The sequence below is a fragment of the Lytechinus pictus genome, chromosome 3 (assembly GCF_037042905.1).
Source record: "Lytechinus pictus isolate F3 Inbred chromosome 3, Lp3.0, whole genome shotgun sequence".
Taxonomy (NCBI): domain Eukaryota; kingdom Metazoa; phylum Echinodermata; class Echinoidea; order Temnopleuroida; family Toxopneustidae; genus Lytechinus; species Lytechinus pictus.
In genome coordinates, this window is record NC_087247.1 from 5,919,249 (window position 1) to 5,935,412 (window position 16,164).

The 16,164-nt window shown below is 37.1% G+C and overlaps 1 protein-coding gene across 8 annotated transcripts in view; it reads right to left on the reverse strand.

Annotated features, from left to right (window-relative positions):
* Positions 1-16,164, reverse strand: part of LOC129255982 (cilia- and flagella-associated protein 54-like) — a 67,120-nt gene that overhangs the window by 27,335 nt on the left and 23,621 nt on the right. For all 8 annotated transcript variants that reach the window (XM_064096209.1, XM_064096206.1, XM_064096205.1 and 5 more), the window contains 18 exons: positions 15,615-15,749; positions 14,935-15,076; positions 14,400-14,468; positions 12,869-13,080; positions 12,150-12,482; positions 11,552-11,704; positions 10,863-11,042; positions 10,186-10,278; positions 8,971-9,153; positions 7,363-7,505; positions 6,674-6,821; positions 5,745-5,900; positions 5,099-5,299; positions 4,143-4,335; positions 3,224-3,316; positions 2,043-2,169; positions 1,327-1,441; positions 814-966 (listed from right to left, as the gene is read on the reverse strand). In XM_064096209.1, coding sequence (XP_063952279.1) covers positions 814-966; positions 1,327-1,441; positions 2,043-2,169; positions 3,224-3,316; positions 4,143-4,335; positions 5,099-5,299; positions 5,745-5,900; positions 6,674-6,821; positions 7,363-7,505; positions 8,971-9,153; positions 10,186-10,278; positions 10,863-11,042; positions 11,552-11,704; positions 12,150-12,482; positions 12,869-13,080; positions 14,400-14,468; positions 14,935-15,076; positions 15,615-15,749 — 2,829 coding nt within the window. The remainder of the gene's footprint in view (positions 1-813; positions 967-1,326; positions 1,442-2,042; positions 2,170-3,223; positions 3,317-4,142; positions 4,336-5,098; positions 5,300-5,744; positions 5,901-6,673; positions 6,822-7,362; positions 7,506-8,970; positions 9,154-10,185; positions 10,279-10,862; positions 11,043-11,551; positions 11,705-12,149; positions 12,483-12,868; positions 13,081-14,399; positions 14,469-14,934; positions 15,077-15,614; positions 15,750-16,164) is intronic.

Consider the following 16,164-nt stretch of genomic DNA (forward strand, 5'->3'; position numbering starts at 1 on the left):
GATGTACAAGCTACCAATTGTACTGTCTTGTATACCAATGTTAACAAAGGAGTAATAAATCTTTTCAAATTCAAAATCTTTGAAGATCAGAAGTAGTTGTAAGAAATCCAACATGCAACTTTGTGATGTCATTAACTGTGAAGAATGCATTTCCCACTGATTTCACATTAACTGAGCAATGGTCACAAAAGAAATTCTTGTTGCAAGTGCAACTGTGGCAAACTTGATCCTTTGAAGGTTCCGGAAATATGTTTTTTCATATATTTTTTTCTAGTCAGAGATAAAGACAAAGAGGGAAAATACAGTCAAACCAGATTTAGCGACCAATCAAACCACCTGTCTTGCAAAGACTACAACTTTGGTTTCCCTCGAATCATATATTCCCATTGAAACAAATCTTACAGTAACCCATCTATACAAGACCCCTGTTCATAAAGACCACTTTTCTTGTGGTCTTCATAATACATTCAAGTGTCACATTGTAGTGGTTCTGACTCTCAACTTTTATAATCAGGGGTTTGGATTGTTCAAATCCCAAGGAGGCAGTAGCATCACTAAGCCACTCTCCACCCAAGGGTCCAATGGGTATGTGGTAGGATTTGAATGTCAATGTCGTTGGCTTAGCAATGCAAGTGAATTGACAGTTCATTGCTGGAATACTCCCCAGGGAGTGGAAATGGTGCATAGACTGCACGTGGGTAATAAAATATCTGTTAATTGCTTAGTAATATTGTGAGATAAGCGATATATTAAAAATATATTAAAAGCAGATAAATAATACAGGGTGGATTGTATAAATAACATCAACAATACCAGGAGTTCTTTATCTTCCTGCTGCTGTTTGGCCGAGTCAGACATACGAATGTTGGATCTCATGTGAACTAGGAGCTGGAAACCTTTCTTCCTTCGTCTCGGTGCAGGCTTGGAATCTGGGTGCTTGGCTTGAGCTTGCTTGGCGTTGGCAGTCTAGAATTTCAAAATTACAAAGAAAATTATATACTTCAAAACATAATCACTTGGAACAAACATATAATTTTATAATTACCTGTATACTTTTTTAATGAATGCGACAAAAATACAGTGTAATTAAGTAGACAATACCTACACAGTCCATGGTTTTGTACCATGTATCAATTCACACCACCTCTTTAAATCAGTCCCAAGGGATTACCACATTAAGTTAAAATCCCTATTTCTCTGTCAAAACTGATATAAGTTTCATCAGATTTTCTATTTTACTTCGGGAATGTATTGCAGAATTAGATGTTTAGGACAAAAAAGAATGCTAAGTTTGCATTTTGGAAAATGGAAAAATGGGGAGTTTACCTTTGAGTATTCCAGAACAGCAGCAGCATATTTCTTAGGATCATCCCCAGCCACTGCAGCTCCACCTGGACCCTTGTTAAGGGTAGCTTTCACAGCTGACAGCTGGTCGTTCCGTCTGAAATATTCACATACAATGGGTAGATCTCAATGAATGCATGGTCTACAATTATTATTTTGGTGAAAAAGTTTAATGCACGTCTTTATGGATATGCAAAAGGGCAAGCTGATGTTTTCTCTCACTGATTTTTTGCATTTTATTATGTAAGATTTTAACATAATTTTTTTACTCCACAAAATAGAGGTCTGTATACTGCTTTGCATGCATGAAAATACAAAGTAATTATCATTTCTTTTGATAAGATAAGAAAAAGGAAAGTGGGGACATGATATCATCATGGGGGGGTGGGGGTCTCTATAAGACAAACTCTGGCACCCAATATATAATATTAATGTACATATCAAAACAGACATTGCTCGACATATAAATTTTGGCAGCAGTTCCACCAATAAAGAGAGAACAGTTAGAGTTACAATAAAATGATATAGGGAGTATTATAACATAGTCGTCATAACTTTGTTATATCGTGCCCAATTTGGATGACTTTTTTTTACTGATTTCAGTCTATTTCTTCAAATTATATAATTGCAATGATATAAATTGGCTCTTTTCTACTCCTATGCCTTGAACATCGGGTAAGTTTTATTATTGGCCTTACCTGACAAGCCATGTGATAGTCTCCTCGCACCATTCAATGGCTACATCTACAAGACCTTCACTCAATGCCTTCTGTACAACCTGTACAAAGAACTCCAGGTAACGAGCCCGACGACGGAACTTCACCACTGTTGAGAAAACAAAATAAACAGTCATAGTTTCAAGGACTGCATGGGTCCAGAACAAAGAGGATGGTGATGAATGCTTGATGAGAATATAGTTTACAACTCATCTTAAATGTAGTCAATACAAGAGAGATAAGTTGGCTAACTTGGTATGTCCTGCATGTTTAAAGGCACCTTATCAAAAGTCCACGCTACTTTTGGTTGCATCTTCAGCAGGAATCCCATTCATGATTTTTCACTTGGACAAAAATATGGAGAATCATGTACACCATGTGATGAGTCCTAGATGGACTAAGAAAAAGTGAATAGAAGTAGAAGTGGGATGGGGAAGTGAGAAAGTGGAAGGTGGGAAGGTAGAGTGTTCCTTTCTAAGATGAGTGTAGTCCTTCAATTCAATTTCAATTCTTTTTATTTCATTTCCATTCAAAAAACATAATACAAAGTAATATAAAGTAATACAAATCAAGTACAAGTCAAGTCCTTAAATCAAGTCCTTAAAAGGGTAAATTGCCAATTCATCTATTGCCAACTCGTCCACTCACCACATTGTCTACCTTCATTTAATCTAATGCCATTTCATCCATTAACCATTTGATCCAATCATCACTTTGTCTAATCACCAGTTCGTCTATGACCATTTCGTCTCATAAGCAGCTGGTCTAATACCCACATTATTTTCATTCATTTTGCACAATTATCACTTAGTCCAATTAGATCAAGTGGTATATGGACTAAATGGCTATTGGACCAACTGGTTATTAGACAAAATGGTGAGTGGACGTAATGGCAATTAGACTATGAGGATAGTGGACAAACTGATGTTGATGAGTTGGTAATTGGCATTAGAGCAATTTGGAAATAAACCCTTACAAGGACTGTAAACTAGAAAAGGTAATAGGCTCAAGTAGTTGGAGAGGTGAAAGAAGTCAGCAAGAAGAGTTGTGGAGCGGAAGAGAAAACTCAACGTATTGGGAAGGTTGACTGCCCATCTTCAGGAGTGTTAGTGGTCCACGTATCAACAAAATTGCTTGAAATATGATTAATCACATGTATTTACCTTCTCGATATGCATGTCTGCTTGGGAGGGTGGCTATGAACGCATGAAGGATGTTAGGGTCCTCTGATCCAGTCAACTCATCAGCATTTTGGGCTAAGAAACAGAATGAAAAATTTATAGAAGAGGGTAAATAGTAAAAATATACACTAAATAGAAAACAAAAGAATGAAAATTAGATTAACAGACAAAATTAGTCTAAGTATATATATCATTGCTTTTTTTTTTGGGGGGGGGGGGGGCTAATCTCTCACTCTCTCTCTCTCTATGTAACTTTCTTTATAAGTATTTTATGGCATTTTTAGTTATTTCAAAAGGGACATTTCAAAGACAGAAAAAGATATATCATTTTCTCTTCTAGATCTAATCTACAAATGGGCAATTCCATATAGTATGCACATGTGTATGTCTTAATCCATACAGGTTGCACCCTTTTGAAGTGATTTGTTTGTTTTTGAAATTCATATAAAAACTGGCAATGCTCTCAGATTTAAAAAGCTTGAGTAATGAGAAAGAGGAAAAAATGGAGCGATGTGGCCCAGTGGATTAGTCTCCGGACTTGGAAACAGAGGGTCGTGGGTTCAAATTCCTAGCCATGGCGTAGTTTCCTTCTTCAAGAAAATTATCCACATTGTGCTGCATTCAACCCAGGTGGGGTGAATAGGTACCTGGAAGGAATTTATTCCTTGAAATGCTCTTAGTGCTGGAAGGCTGCTTGAGCTACAACCGGGGTAATAATATCCTGTCCTTTGGAAGCGCATAGAGACGTTATTTATAATGTGATATATGCGCTATACAAGAACTGTCTATTATTATTATTATTATGAAGAGGATATAGAAAAGGCAGAAATTGCCCCTAAATTAAAACTAACATTGAAGTATATAGGGTATATAAACTTTATAGGTATCCTATTAATCCTACCTAGACGAGACAATCTGAGCATGTGGGCTTCGAGTGCACTCAGTTCCTCGTTCTGAATACCTTCCAGAGCTATGGATGGTTGTCCTGACCGCTTAGCTTTGCGTTTCTTCTGGGTGACGTTGGCTCCTACGCCACCCTCACCATCCTCGATGAAGTCCATGTGTCCTCCTTCTGACTTCCCACCCTTCTCATCCTGCGATAAAGATCGGAAATCGTTCATTATCTGGAAAGTGATTTCTGAAGCACCTTGTCAGTGACTTTAGCTAACAAATTTGCTCTGAGACGATCAGATGCATGGAATTCAGTGGCTTATAACAGTTGTCAATGCTCCTCAGTAGTCGTGATATCCTACATATTATACACATGTAAATATGTATCATTTTGTCCTCAACTTAAAATGCAACATCACAGATGTCTATAGGTATAATCCTGTTTGAATTCTTGTTCAAACTTACAAATCTCTGTCAACCACACTTCCTTCTTACGTTTCTTAGCTATTTCAGCAACAAAGATCAACATACTCTCTTCGTTCTTCATCTGCTTCTTTCTATGTCATTCCTAAATCTAGACAACAGGCCAGCTTCAATTTTTTCCAATCTCCTGCCCCCCATCTTCGGAACAAACTTCCATCATCTCTCCGAAACATCTCTCCTCTTGATCTCTTCAAAAAACATCTTAACACATACCTGTATAACTATAAACCTTAAATTGTCTTGTGCCATTAACAGCGCTTTGTATCCTTTGCAAAAAGTGCTATATAAATCCAATTATTATTATTATTATGATCATTATTTATTATTATTGTTTATATATTGTTATTATTATTACTATCATCATCATCATCATCATCATTATACTTCCTTCAGCTCATCAACCTTCACCAAACGTAATCAAGTCAATTTTATTGAAAATTTGTGTGACTTGAAACATTGGATACTGCATTTCTTGGGCCTTACCTTTTCTACAACCAGCATCTTCTTGCCTGCCTCGATGACGTGATTGGCGAGGGATCTCTGCTTCCACGTCCGTAGAACCTTGGCCATGTAGAAAGTGATTGTAGCAACCATGTGATGAAGGCTGTCTGAAACAGACTGCTGCCGACGCTGTCTCATACTGTTGGGGATGTCCTGAAGCACTGCACAGCACTGAGTCAACACCTACAAACATCATAATGGTCATGGTAGTTCAAAATTTGTGACTTTAAGGGCAACTCTTTGAAAAAGATGCACATATTAAGCTATTCAAATCATTTTAATACTATGGACACAAAAAATTAGAACCTGTTTACCCAGAATACACTATTGCTAAGTAAATATAGTTCCAAAGTAAGTGTATTTCTATCTACTACTTTTTTTAAGCTGATAGATTTCTCTGTCACATAACAATTTTTTTGTGGAATTAAACTGAATAGTATTAAGAGAAAGTGTTTGACCAAGAACTCTAGGCAGCATTGATCAATAAAAAGAAACAAAAGACAAATCATGTATTTACTCTACTATCAATAAAGGAGTGTGATTTGGATTCCCACCTCACACCCTCTTCCTCCCCCCCCCCCCAAAAAAAATAAAAATAAAAATAAAAACATAGGTAGAAGTTACTTACCTGTACAACAGGAATCGATGGGATCTTATAATGGATGACCGGGGCCAGAAGTCCATAGCACTGTACAACAGCCTGAAGAGCCATGTTGGTCTCATTCAACCAACCAGCTAACTCAATAGCCACAAGCATTCTCTCACAGTTCAACAATCTTTGTGTCTGAAACATTAGTAAACAAAACATGGTCAATATGTTTGTTAGCCATTGCAGTAGTTCATATTTCTTTTTTCATTAAAGGAGATCGAATGTAAACCTTAAACCCAATCAGTAATACCATTTTAGCATAAAAAATTGAGAATATTTCCCTTTTTACTAGTAGGCGAAATGGAAAAAAAAAAAAAAAAATCTTTAGTTCACTATTAATATTGTTACAGCTATTCACATAGATACTTCAGGGCCCCGTCTTACAAAGAGATGCGATTGATCCTATCAACCACAACTATGGACGGCCAGTAACGTCAACATCTAAAATGCAAAACTGTACAAAATATTTTCCAGATATGATGTATATTCATACATTCATCATTCTCTTGAGCATCCGGTGTGATTCTCTCTTTTTATTAAGGAGATTGTGCAAATTTCCTGTAGAAAAAAATTATGGTACGCATAAATTTCTGGTAGAAAAAATTATGGTATGTATGGATCTCCATACAGTTAAGATTGATTGGATCAATCGTATCTCTTTGTAAGACGGGCCCCTGAAGGAACATGCAATCAATCACAAATCAATTTCTAGTTGAGAAATCAATCACAAGTTATGCAATGAATACCAAAACTGCAAATGATCGCCTGTCTATTTCTTTTGACAGAAAGTAGAAATTGCTTTACGGTAGTTAAAATTGATCCGTCAATTGATAATCTAAAATTCATAATTACAATTGATTGCAAATGAATTTTTAGTGCAACATCACCCTTGTGAGGATATGACTCACCTGTCCTTTATAGTAGGGTCCAGTGTCACAGAGCTTGTTGCAGTAGATGCTTCCATCTCTCATGGAGATATCAACATTGATGAAGATACTACTCAGGAACATTCTCAGTAGAAGGGGTGAGGCTACACTTGCCGTCTGCGGGTTCAACCTGCATGTAAAGAGGCAGTAATAAAATTTGCTCAATATATTCTTATGCAACATAAATTGTAAATATTTCACAGTCAACTCTGTATTATAACTGTTCACTAAAAATAATTAACAGGGAAACATTATGTAAGTATTACTTGCAATGAAGCTATCACAGATCATAAGTAGGGATTATCACCGATATTAGTATAGAAAACAGAAAAGGATAGGGATTTGGATATTTAGAATAATGTTTGAAAACATGATAAAAAGCCTTTACCCAGACTTATTGTAACTATCTAAATAGCCAAGCTATAAATTCAGTGAGCAAGTTGCAGTTCTGTAGCCGTTTTCTCTCTCTCTCTCTCTCTCTCTCTTGTAAATAGCTGTTTTACATCGCTTTGTAGTTATTTGAAAAACAGCTGAAAAATCTTGTCTATGTATATATCTATAAATCAATTAGTGCATGAAACATATTAACAAAATGGCTGCAAAATGGCAATTTTTTTATAGCTTGGTTCACTGTAAAACTAAGGCATAAGACACATCTTTACATAACTTACTTTCTGAGTGTAAGTTGGTAGTCTTCTCTTGCAGTCTCTGTCTGAATCTCAGCAGACGGGGGTGGAATGGGAGCCACAAAGTGATCCCATAGAACCCTACTGGCTGTCAGTCCAATGTCATAACATCCAACCTGGTATGCAGCCTGGTTCATATCGAATGGATGAGAACAAAATTAGTCATCAGTGATTATTTTTTCTCATTATCATTTAAATCCTTACTAATATCTAAACAAGACATGAGTTAAACCAGTCAATCTACTGATGATGACTGAAGCTGGTAGACACTGGGGCTATTTCTTTCAGACCAGTTAACCAATCAGTGATGCCACTAGGTGTCCTCCAAAAATACTGAAACTTATCGCGGGCCGGGATAGTGTCCAAGAAAATTTTTTTAGGGGGGGTCCACCTTTAATTTTGGGATGGACACACGTCACAGGTAAAAAATTGGACAAGCAAAAAAAAAAAAAAAAAAAAAAAAGGAGGGGGGGGGGAGGACCAAGTGGTTTCTTACCTTGTTGTGATCGATGACTTTGAAGTCAATTAGGTTTGAAAAACTGACGGTAGTTAGTTGTGTGTTTCTCATAGAACGCTAGACCAAAAGCTTCAGTCTCTGTATTTTGGTTGTTCAGCTGAACCGCGTTGGCTCCACTCGATCACCAATACATAGACTGAAGAGTTGTTGGCCCATACATAAAGACAACGTATCAGCTAACCCAGGGAGCTCCGGCCCGCTTTCCGGGCCGGAGCTCCCTGGGTTCCGTATCAGCGTATCTAACATTCGGCGGAAACCCGATTTTCGGATCGTTTTTGGTACATAAAATGTCACATTATAAAAAAATAATTACATCCAAACTTACGAGAAAATATATAAAATTCAGAAACATCGTACCTTAGACCGCAGTTACCGCTAATTCCTTTCAAATGATGATAAAAACTTAGTCATCCTCGATTCCTTCATTGGTCATCGTAAGTTGCCATCTTTGATGACGTCATCATCTGTACAGACGTATTTACCAGTCGCTATTATACCGCGATTCGTGCCGCTGCTTTGCGCTTGTCTATGTGCGTGCGTTTGGAACTTGTCGCTCGCATTGATTGGCCACGATATCGATAATTCTAATCAGAAAGCCTTGATAAAAGCATAACTCAATGAACGTAGTAGGCAGTGCGCGCGTTTATAATTTATGTACTGTATAAAAGCAAATATCTCGGGGAAATATCTCTCACTCGGTCGATCGACATGCATCGCAATCGGAAGAAATAGGGGGGAAAAAAGGAGGACTTTCCGGTTTTTTTTAATACACAGAAAACAGGAAAAGTCGGAAATACGGAAATAAGACAGATAGCAGGAAAAAAGCCGGAATTCCGTATAAATACGGAAAAGTGGCATCCCTGACCAATGAAATAAAGAAATACACCAAAAAGTTTCATATAATATTAAAGATCATTCACTCAAGTGGCACTTTGGAAATAACATGGAATTGCGAAACATTTGGATCTCACTAAGTTAAATGTCTAAGTTAAATGGATTTCAAATAATGCCTCTGGCCATCACTTTTAGAGTGCAGAGGCAAGACAAAGAACACAAGAGTAATAAAATATTCTGACCTGTCCAAGGAATGCCCATGTCATGAGTACAGGCAAAGGATGCGAGGCAAGGATGGGTCTACTGGTGTCTCCTATAGCATCCCCTATCAGCTGACCATCATCGGTGTACGCTGCCACGGCAAACACATAACGTTCATTGACCTTTAACCCCGTCACATGGAGCTCGCAGTCGTAGGCAGGGACCTGTCAAAAGAGAATTGCCATAACTAAATGTTGACAACATGAAAAGGATTATCTCCACAGGAGTGTTTCAGGAAAAGTTTTGTGATTTTCACTATCAGCCAATAGTTGGCAAAACTTTTCATAAAATGCTCCAAGGTGAGGAAATGAAAATATTAATGATATAATGAATTGAAAGTGAAATTGTTTTTCTTCTTCATTACATTATTGAGCAAGACATCTCAACAAAAGTCCAAGCTGTATCTTCCTCCAGGGCCCGTCTTACAAAGAATTATGATTGATCTGATCAATCGCAACTATGGACGGCCAGCAACATCAACATCTATTATGCATATTTGTTCAAAAATATTTTCTAGCTGTCATATTTATTCATGCATTCATTGTTTTCTTGAAAATTCACTGCGCTTCTCTTTGCATAAAAAGGACATTGTGCAAATTTTTCGGAGAAAAAAATTATGACACTGATGGATTTCCATAGAGTTACGATTGATCGGATCAATGGTAACTCTTTGTAAGATGGGGCCCAGGAATCCCACTTTAAAGCACATTTTCATTTCTATTTTTTTTCTCCTAATTTCAGCCTAGACAAAACAATACAGAGTGAGGGGAAACTATCTTGTGAAAGAAGCTGATCAGAATTCCTGCTAAGGCATCTGACTGAAATACAGAGACCTGTCTTTCACATAGGAATCCCATATGAGTTTTAATTGCAAATCCTCACATTCATAATAGACGAAAAACAATGGGGATTGCCAGAAAAACTCTTTGAAAGACACCTAGCGGGACTCCTGCAAACAAAACATGGCTCTGACTTTTAAGGAGAATAAAAAACACACCAAGGACATTTATTAAGGTACTTTTTATCTGTTAATCAAACCTTTCTTTTAATTTCTTATTGAATACCCTTATTATCTGCTAAAATAATTTCAATATCAGAGTTGAAATTTCTGCTTATAAGTCCAAAATAATATACCCCTTCAAACTTGTTTGGCAGGTGTATGATAAAGACAGAAATATAAAGGCAGTACGTCTTACCTCTTCTCCAGTTCCAGGTAGAGTGTAGTCATTTAATCTGACCTTAACATTGCTCCCACTTGATTTCCGAGCAAACAGGCGATACCATGCAACCTTGAAGGATACCAAAAGATTATGAACAACCACTTTCTATTCTATTACAATTCACGTCCAATGCAATATGGTACTGTCCTCTATTTTTAGACATATCTAGAAATGAATGAAAATAATGACAATCCCCTACAATGGAGGATATTCATACAATATAATCAACTATTTTACTTTGAAGGAAAGCGTAATTCAATTCTACGAACTCTCCCACTTTGATGGCTTACATCTTCTTTTGAATATTAAGAACAGAAAACTGAAAACAAAGAGTTCTTTTCCTTTTTCTTTTTTTCTCTCATGCTTATCAGTAAATTACCATTTGTTTTGTGTAGTAATTTCAGATTCTTGAAGTTGTGATGAAAGTGGTGTACAATTTTTATGATTATTATTTCAATGACTCAATTTTCCAAATAGCTTTTATAAGAATAAAATGTCACTATCACATGATAAAGTTTTCAACCATAAGGATGCCTGCTATACTGAATTACTCCAATAAGCCAAAAAAAAATGGCCATAAATTGTAAATGTGGGGGGGGTTCATTTACAATTATAAAAAATATGTAGAATAATACATTTTTTTTTAAATTCACCTTCTGAGGAGGGTTGTAAGGAGCAGGTTTAAACACCATGCTATTATCAGTCCGACATACAAGTAATGGTGCTGGTGGAACACCACTTTCTCGTACACTGCCTTCATCCTTTTCCTTGGCATTGTGGTTGAAGAGTTTCAATTCCTGGTCTTGGGCTTTGGTGATATAGTTCATAGCATCCTGAAAAATATGAAGTAAATAACTTTCAACTAACAACTTTCTACTAGAAAATAGTTTTCAAACAGAGGTAGATCTGGAGGGTCAAAAGAAACTGAAAACAATTATGTAAGCTCCTCATCACTTTTCTTACTGGTATAGGTTTACCATAATTAATACCATTATTTTAAATTGGAAACAGTAAACTATTACAACTGTCTCACTGGAAATATTACAATTTTCAAGGTAAATATTATATTACACTGTCATACCAATGGTAAGTAAATGGGATAAACATAATGAATAATCTTACTTATACATATCACAGGAAATAGCAGTGAAAACATAAAAACATGCACTGTTCTGCATGCATTGTCACCAATTTCTGACATTCTGTATTAATCTCTATTCATATCTTAACTGACTTTTTTTTTTTAAAACAAAAATATCACTGTTGCCAATTTGAGGAATAAAAGCTAATCATTTCAGGTGTCACATAATTATGGGTCCAGAATGGAGTATCAAGATCTAACCTGTAGTAGCTGTTTCTGCTGTTGACTTGGTCCAGCGCCCTTATCAGCCTGTAAAGCCTGCTGCATGGCAAAGAGTGCCTTAGAAATAAGGTTCTTATCACAGTAATCCAGTAGCTCCTCAACGGTATCGATAGCCATGCTGTCAAGCTCATTCTGTAAGTGTATATTAAACAATGTTATTCAAGAAGGGATCATTAATCTAACTGTTGATTTAATACATTTCAATATCTTTCAATATTCATCAAAGGGTGTAACAGGTTATGCTGCAGCTGATACTTCACCCCTACAATAAGCACTTTATGTGAATGTATTCAGACACTTTACCTGCAAATCATCACTGGTAGGTGTCTTGAGACATGTCATAGGACAGATATTGTGTGTCATTTGTCTCAAAACTCTCAGTCTCTAATCATTAAAGAGTCTGTGTCTCTGTCTCGTGTGTGTCATTTTCTCAGTCTCAGTAGAGGTCTCAGTCTGAAAATGTCTTGGACTCAACACTGGAAATCAATGACAACCTCATTATCCCCTTATAACTACATGAAGTAAAAGTAGTGTAATAAAACCCATCAATAAAACCTATTACATTCCTAAAGCTTACCCCTCTCATCCTGGTGCTACCAATCCTGCTAGGTACTGCCGTGCTCTTGGCCGATCCTCTGGTTGACGCCTTGACCGACGCTTTGGCCGATCCCTTGGACTCTTTGGGGGACTTCTTCCATGCCCCTGACCCCTGGGTCTGGGCCAGCTTCAGACAGACCCTGTGGTACATGTACAGCAGCTCAAGGTGAAGGTCCATGATGGTGTTGAAGACTCCATCAGCACCTTCCTCGTCCTCCTGAGGGTTTGGAGCTGGTGTGGTCAGAGACGGCTGGGTATCATCGGCTTGAGAAGCTGGTTGGTTATCAGTGGGTGGAGCAGATGTGTTTAAGTCCTGTTTTATGGCCAAATGAGTAATGAAATGTTTAGAATTCATGGAAAACTATCTCTCTGCTACCTTAATATCAGGAAAGTTATAAGATTAAAATACATTGTACAATAACTTCATGACTTTATATCTTTAGAAAATACCGTACAACAATATTTCCAAATACATGTAGCGTAACAAAGAAATGGTACTAACAAGCATAATACATTAAAATGATATGTAATTTAGAAGCATTAATGGTGACATTGACAATGCATATTTTAATATCTAGGAATACTGCTCAAATATAATATTTTAATGCATTTTATTTAAATAAGTTGGATCCTCATCTTTGGCAGTTCTTAACACTCCTGAAGACATCCCTTGAACACATATTCTTCTTCGTGATCTACCTTGACCCAGGTTACATCAGCGATGGACTTGCCATCCGTCAGGGCAACAGCAGACCTGGCAAAGGACACACCCTGTAAGGCTCTCTCCAGGATCTCCCTAGCCAGGAGGAGCTGTTCCTGCGGACCTTGCTGGAGGATAGAAGCAGCATACGTGGTGATACCGCTGGCTCTTCCCAACCCGGTGGTACGGCCTTCACTCCTAAATGGTGATTCTAAAAAATTATAAAGTATAGGACTGTGATACCTTTGGCTTTTTTCCATACCCAATGGTTCAACATTCATTCCAAAACAAGGATTCTGAAAGTGAATGGAAGATTCACAATCATTTAACAGGCTTTTAAAAAAGTAACTTATGGACTTTCCAACATGTATAATTTGAATGAAAACTAGTGTGCTTACATTTACAAACTTCAAGAGTTTTTGACAGTTAATGTATCTCGAGATGTGCCTCTTTAGCTAGCAGATCCTAAATGAGTTTACAGTAGGCCTACATATAAAATAGATCAATGAACTATATCATTATATCATGCTCTACTTAAATTTTTTGATAGAAAGAGTGAATGCAGCATATCAATCATACATGCCATGTGTAGAGGACTTTTAGGGACAGTGATTTTCCGCGATCGCGGAAAACGGACGGAATTCACGGAATCGGCCTTTTGAAACGGAAAGTGGCTTATCAAACGGAAAATCACGGAAAACTTGTTTTTTCTCAAAATGCACAAAATATCAACAGAAATTGATCCCAAATCCTCAACAAAATACGAATATCAACTGAAAAAACACGATCTCACTTTGCAACAACAATCATGACAATCAACACATCGTAACTACACTCGAGCCCCTCCATCACTCGATCGTATCTAAATTAGTTTACACTGACGTCCGCATATAAGACAGAATACGGCCGTGTGTTGCTGCCCTCTGTGTTCGGTCATAATACAATGATCACGGTGTTTCAAGAAATACAAAATGGCGGATAGGCGGAAGTCGTCGACTGCTCAAAACGATATCCAAAAAGTCCCCAAATCAGCAATAAAATCCCATGTAACCATAAAATAATGCTAATAATATGAAAGGTGAGGATGTATTAATGTTGATTATGTTTCTCTAAATAGTTTTTTAGCTCGAATCTCTTCGATTAAAATGGATTTTAAAGCGATGTTAGCACATTGGTAGATGCAAATTTTGACCAACGCTAGCATTTTGACATTGCGCTACTCATTGCGTATTGGTTTTCTATGTAAACGGAATTTCCGTTTTCAGACATGCTGAAACGGAATTCAAGATTTTCTGAAACGGAAAAGGCAATTTTTAGAAACGGAAAATCACTGTCCCTAGACTTTATATACCTAAAAGTATCAGAAGTTGAAAAGATATAACAGAAAATCCATGGTCTTTCTGGGGCTGCATTGGCATCTCAGGAAATACAAGGTTGTGCAAAAATACAAAGAGTGTAAGTTTACCACTTCATTACTTATTCCCAAACTTGGAAAATGATTGTAACAGAGAAATGAGATATGAATCATACCTTTGTAAGGTGGTGATGGAGGTGATTCTTCTTCAACACTCTGATGATCATCCATAGAACGTGTTTTAGCTAAAAGAAGAAGAATCAATATCCCAGACTGAAGATATACAAAAGCCAACAAGATGCAGTCCATCATTAAGATCAAATTTCTTTTACCTATTACTAGTTACATTTGCCTAAGCTGACTTAGTAATATCATGTCTTACAAAAGTCTTAATTGATATGATAGAGAGAGTGGTTGCATTCCATTCTCGTCCTCATCACCATCAGCCTCATCCTCCTCCCCATCATCATCAGCAGTAGCGACAGCACCACCACCACCACCCACATTATCTTCATCACCATCATCATCACCTTCATCATCATCATCATCATCAGTTATCATTGCCATCATAGTCATCATCATCATCTCCATCATCATCATCATTCATCACCACCATCACTCTCTTCATCATCATTATCATCCTCATCATCCTAATCATCATCATCACCACCAACATCCTCATCATCATTATCACCTTCATGTGATACCCACCTGTTTCTTTCATCTCAGTAGTTGCCTGGCTCTCGAGGACTAGAGCAAGTCTGATGCCAATCTCAGCTGTAAGTCCGGGATCTACATTGGCGATACCACACCAATACACTACTTCATGGAGAACACTCAAAATGTGCACCCACTGCAAGAGTAAAGTCAAAATAATGGCCTTAATAACTTTCTTCATGCAATGTTTTATTTGAAAAAAAAATATATTTTAAAATACAATGTCAGAGTGGGAATAGATTGAAAAAGCATAAGTAGTTATGCTCTTGGCAACAGTAACTTGGATAAAATATTCAGGAGAGGGAAATGAAAATGGCAGAAAAAAAACATATTCATATTGCACAAGGTATTAAAGTATCCTTTTGCCTTCAAACTAGAAGCTAGGATTTGGACACATTATCACTTGAACTCAAGTTAGGGATTAAATTAATTCAAGGCCACCAAGGCCATGGCGCTGGATGCCTGCTCATTGGCAATGGATATTTTTGTGACCTATTCAAGATTACTCATTTGTGCTGTACTATAGAAATTTGCCCTGCAGAAAAGTGACCTTTCCCTAAAAATATTTTTTTAAATAAGGCCTGAATCTTGTCCATCTCATAAAATTGAGATACATGTACTGAGTGCATCTTGTCTACATGGAGTTACAGGAGTTACAACACTTTCATTCTCACCTTATTGGGATTGTCCATTTTCTGCAGGTACTTGCCACTGTCGGATGCTCCAGTCTGAACTCGTTGGAAGACAGTCTTTACCTTAGCCCAAAGGAAAAGGGTGGCATCTACAACCATGTCCAAGTCAACAGAATCCTGGAGAGACATAAAGATGTGTGGTGTATGAATTCTTCATTGTCAGGACACAATTGTTAAAGGTCATGGAGGACATAACCAAAATTAGTCTCCTTAATCCAGCAGATTTTGTAAGCCCTTGGAAGACTCTAACATGAATTGTGAGGAAGATTTTTTTAAAGCGTAAGTGCCAATTTATTTATTACTGAATTCTGTAACTCCCATACGCTTTGTACAGGGATTATTCAGTTACAGAATTTACGATAATATAACATGTAAAGCACACATACATTAATCTTTTTCAGGATAAATCTATATGGTCTTCAGAAAAGGATATATGAAATCCATTAAAATATAGAATTACCATGTAATTGGACACAAAACTGGAGTTAACGTCACAATACCAACAAAAAGTTCCTAGCAAGGAGTAAATTCA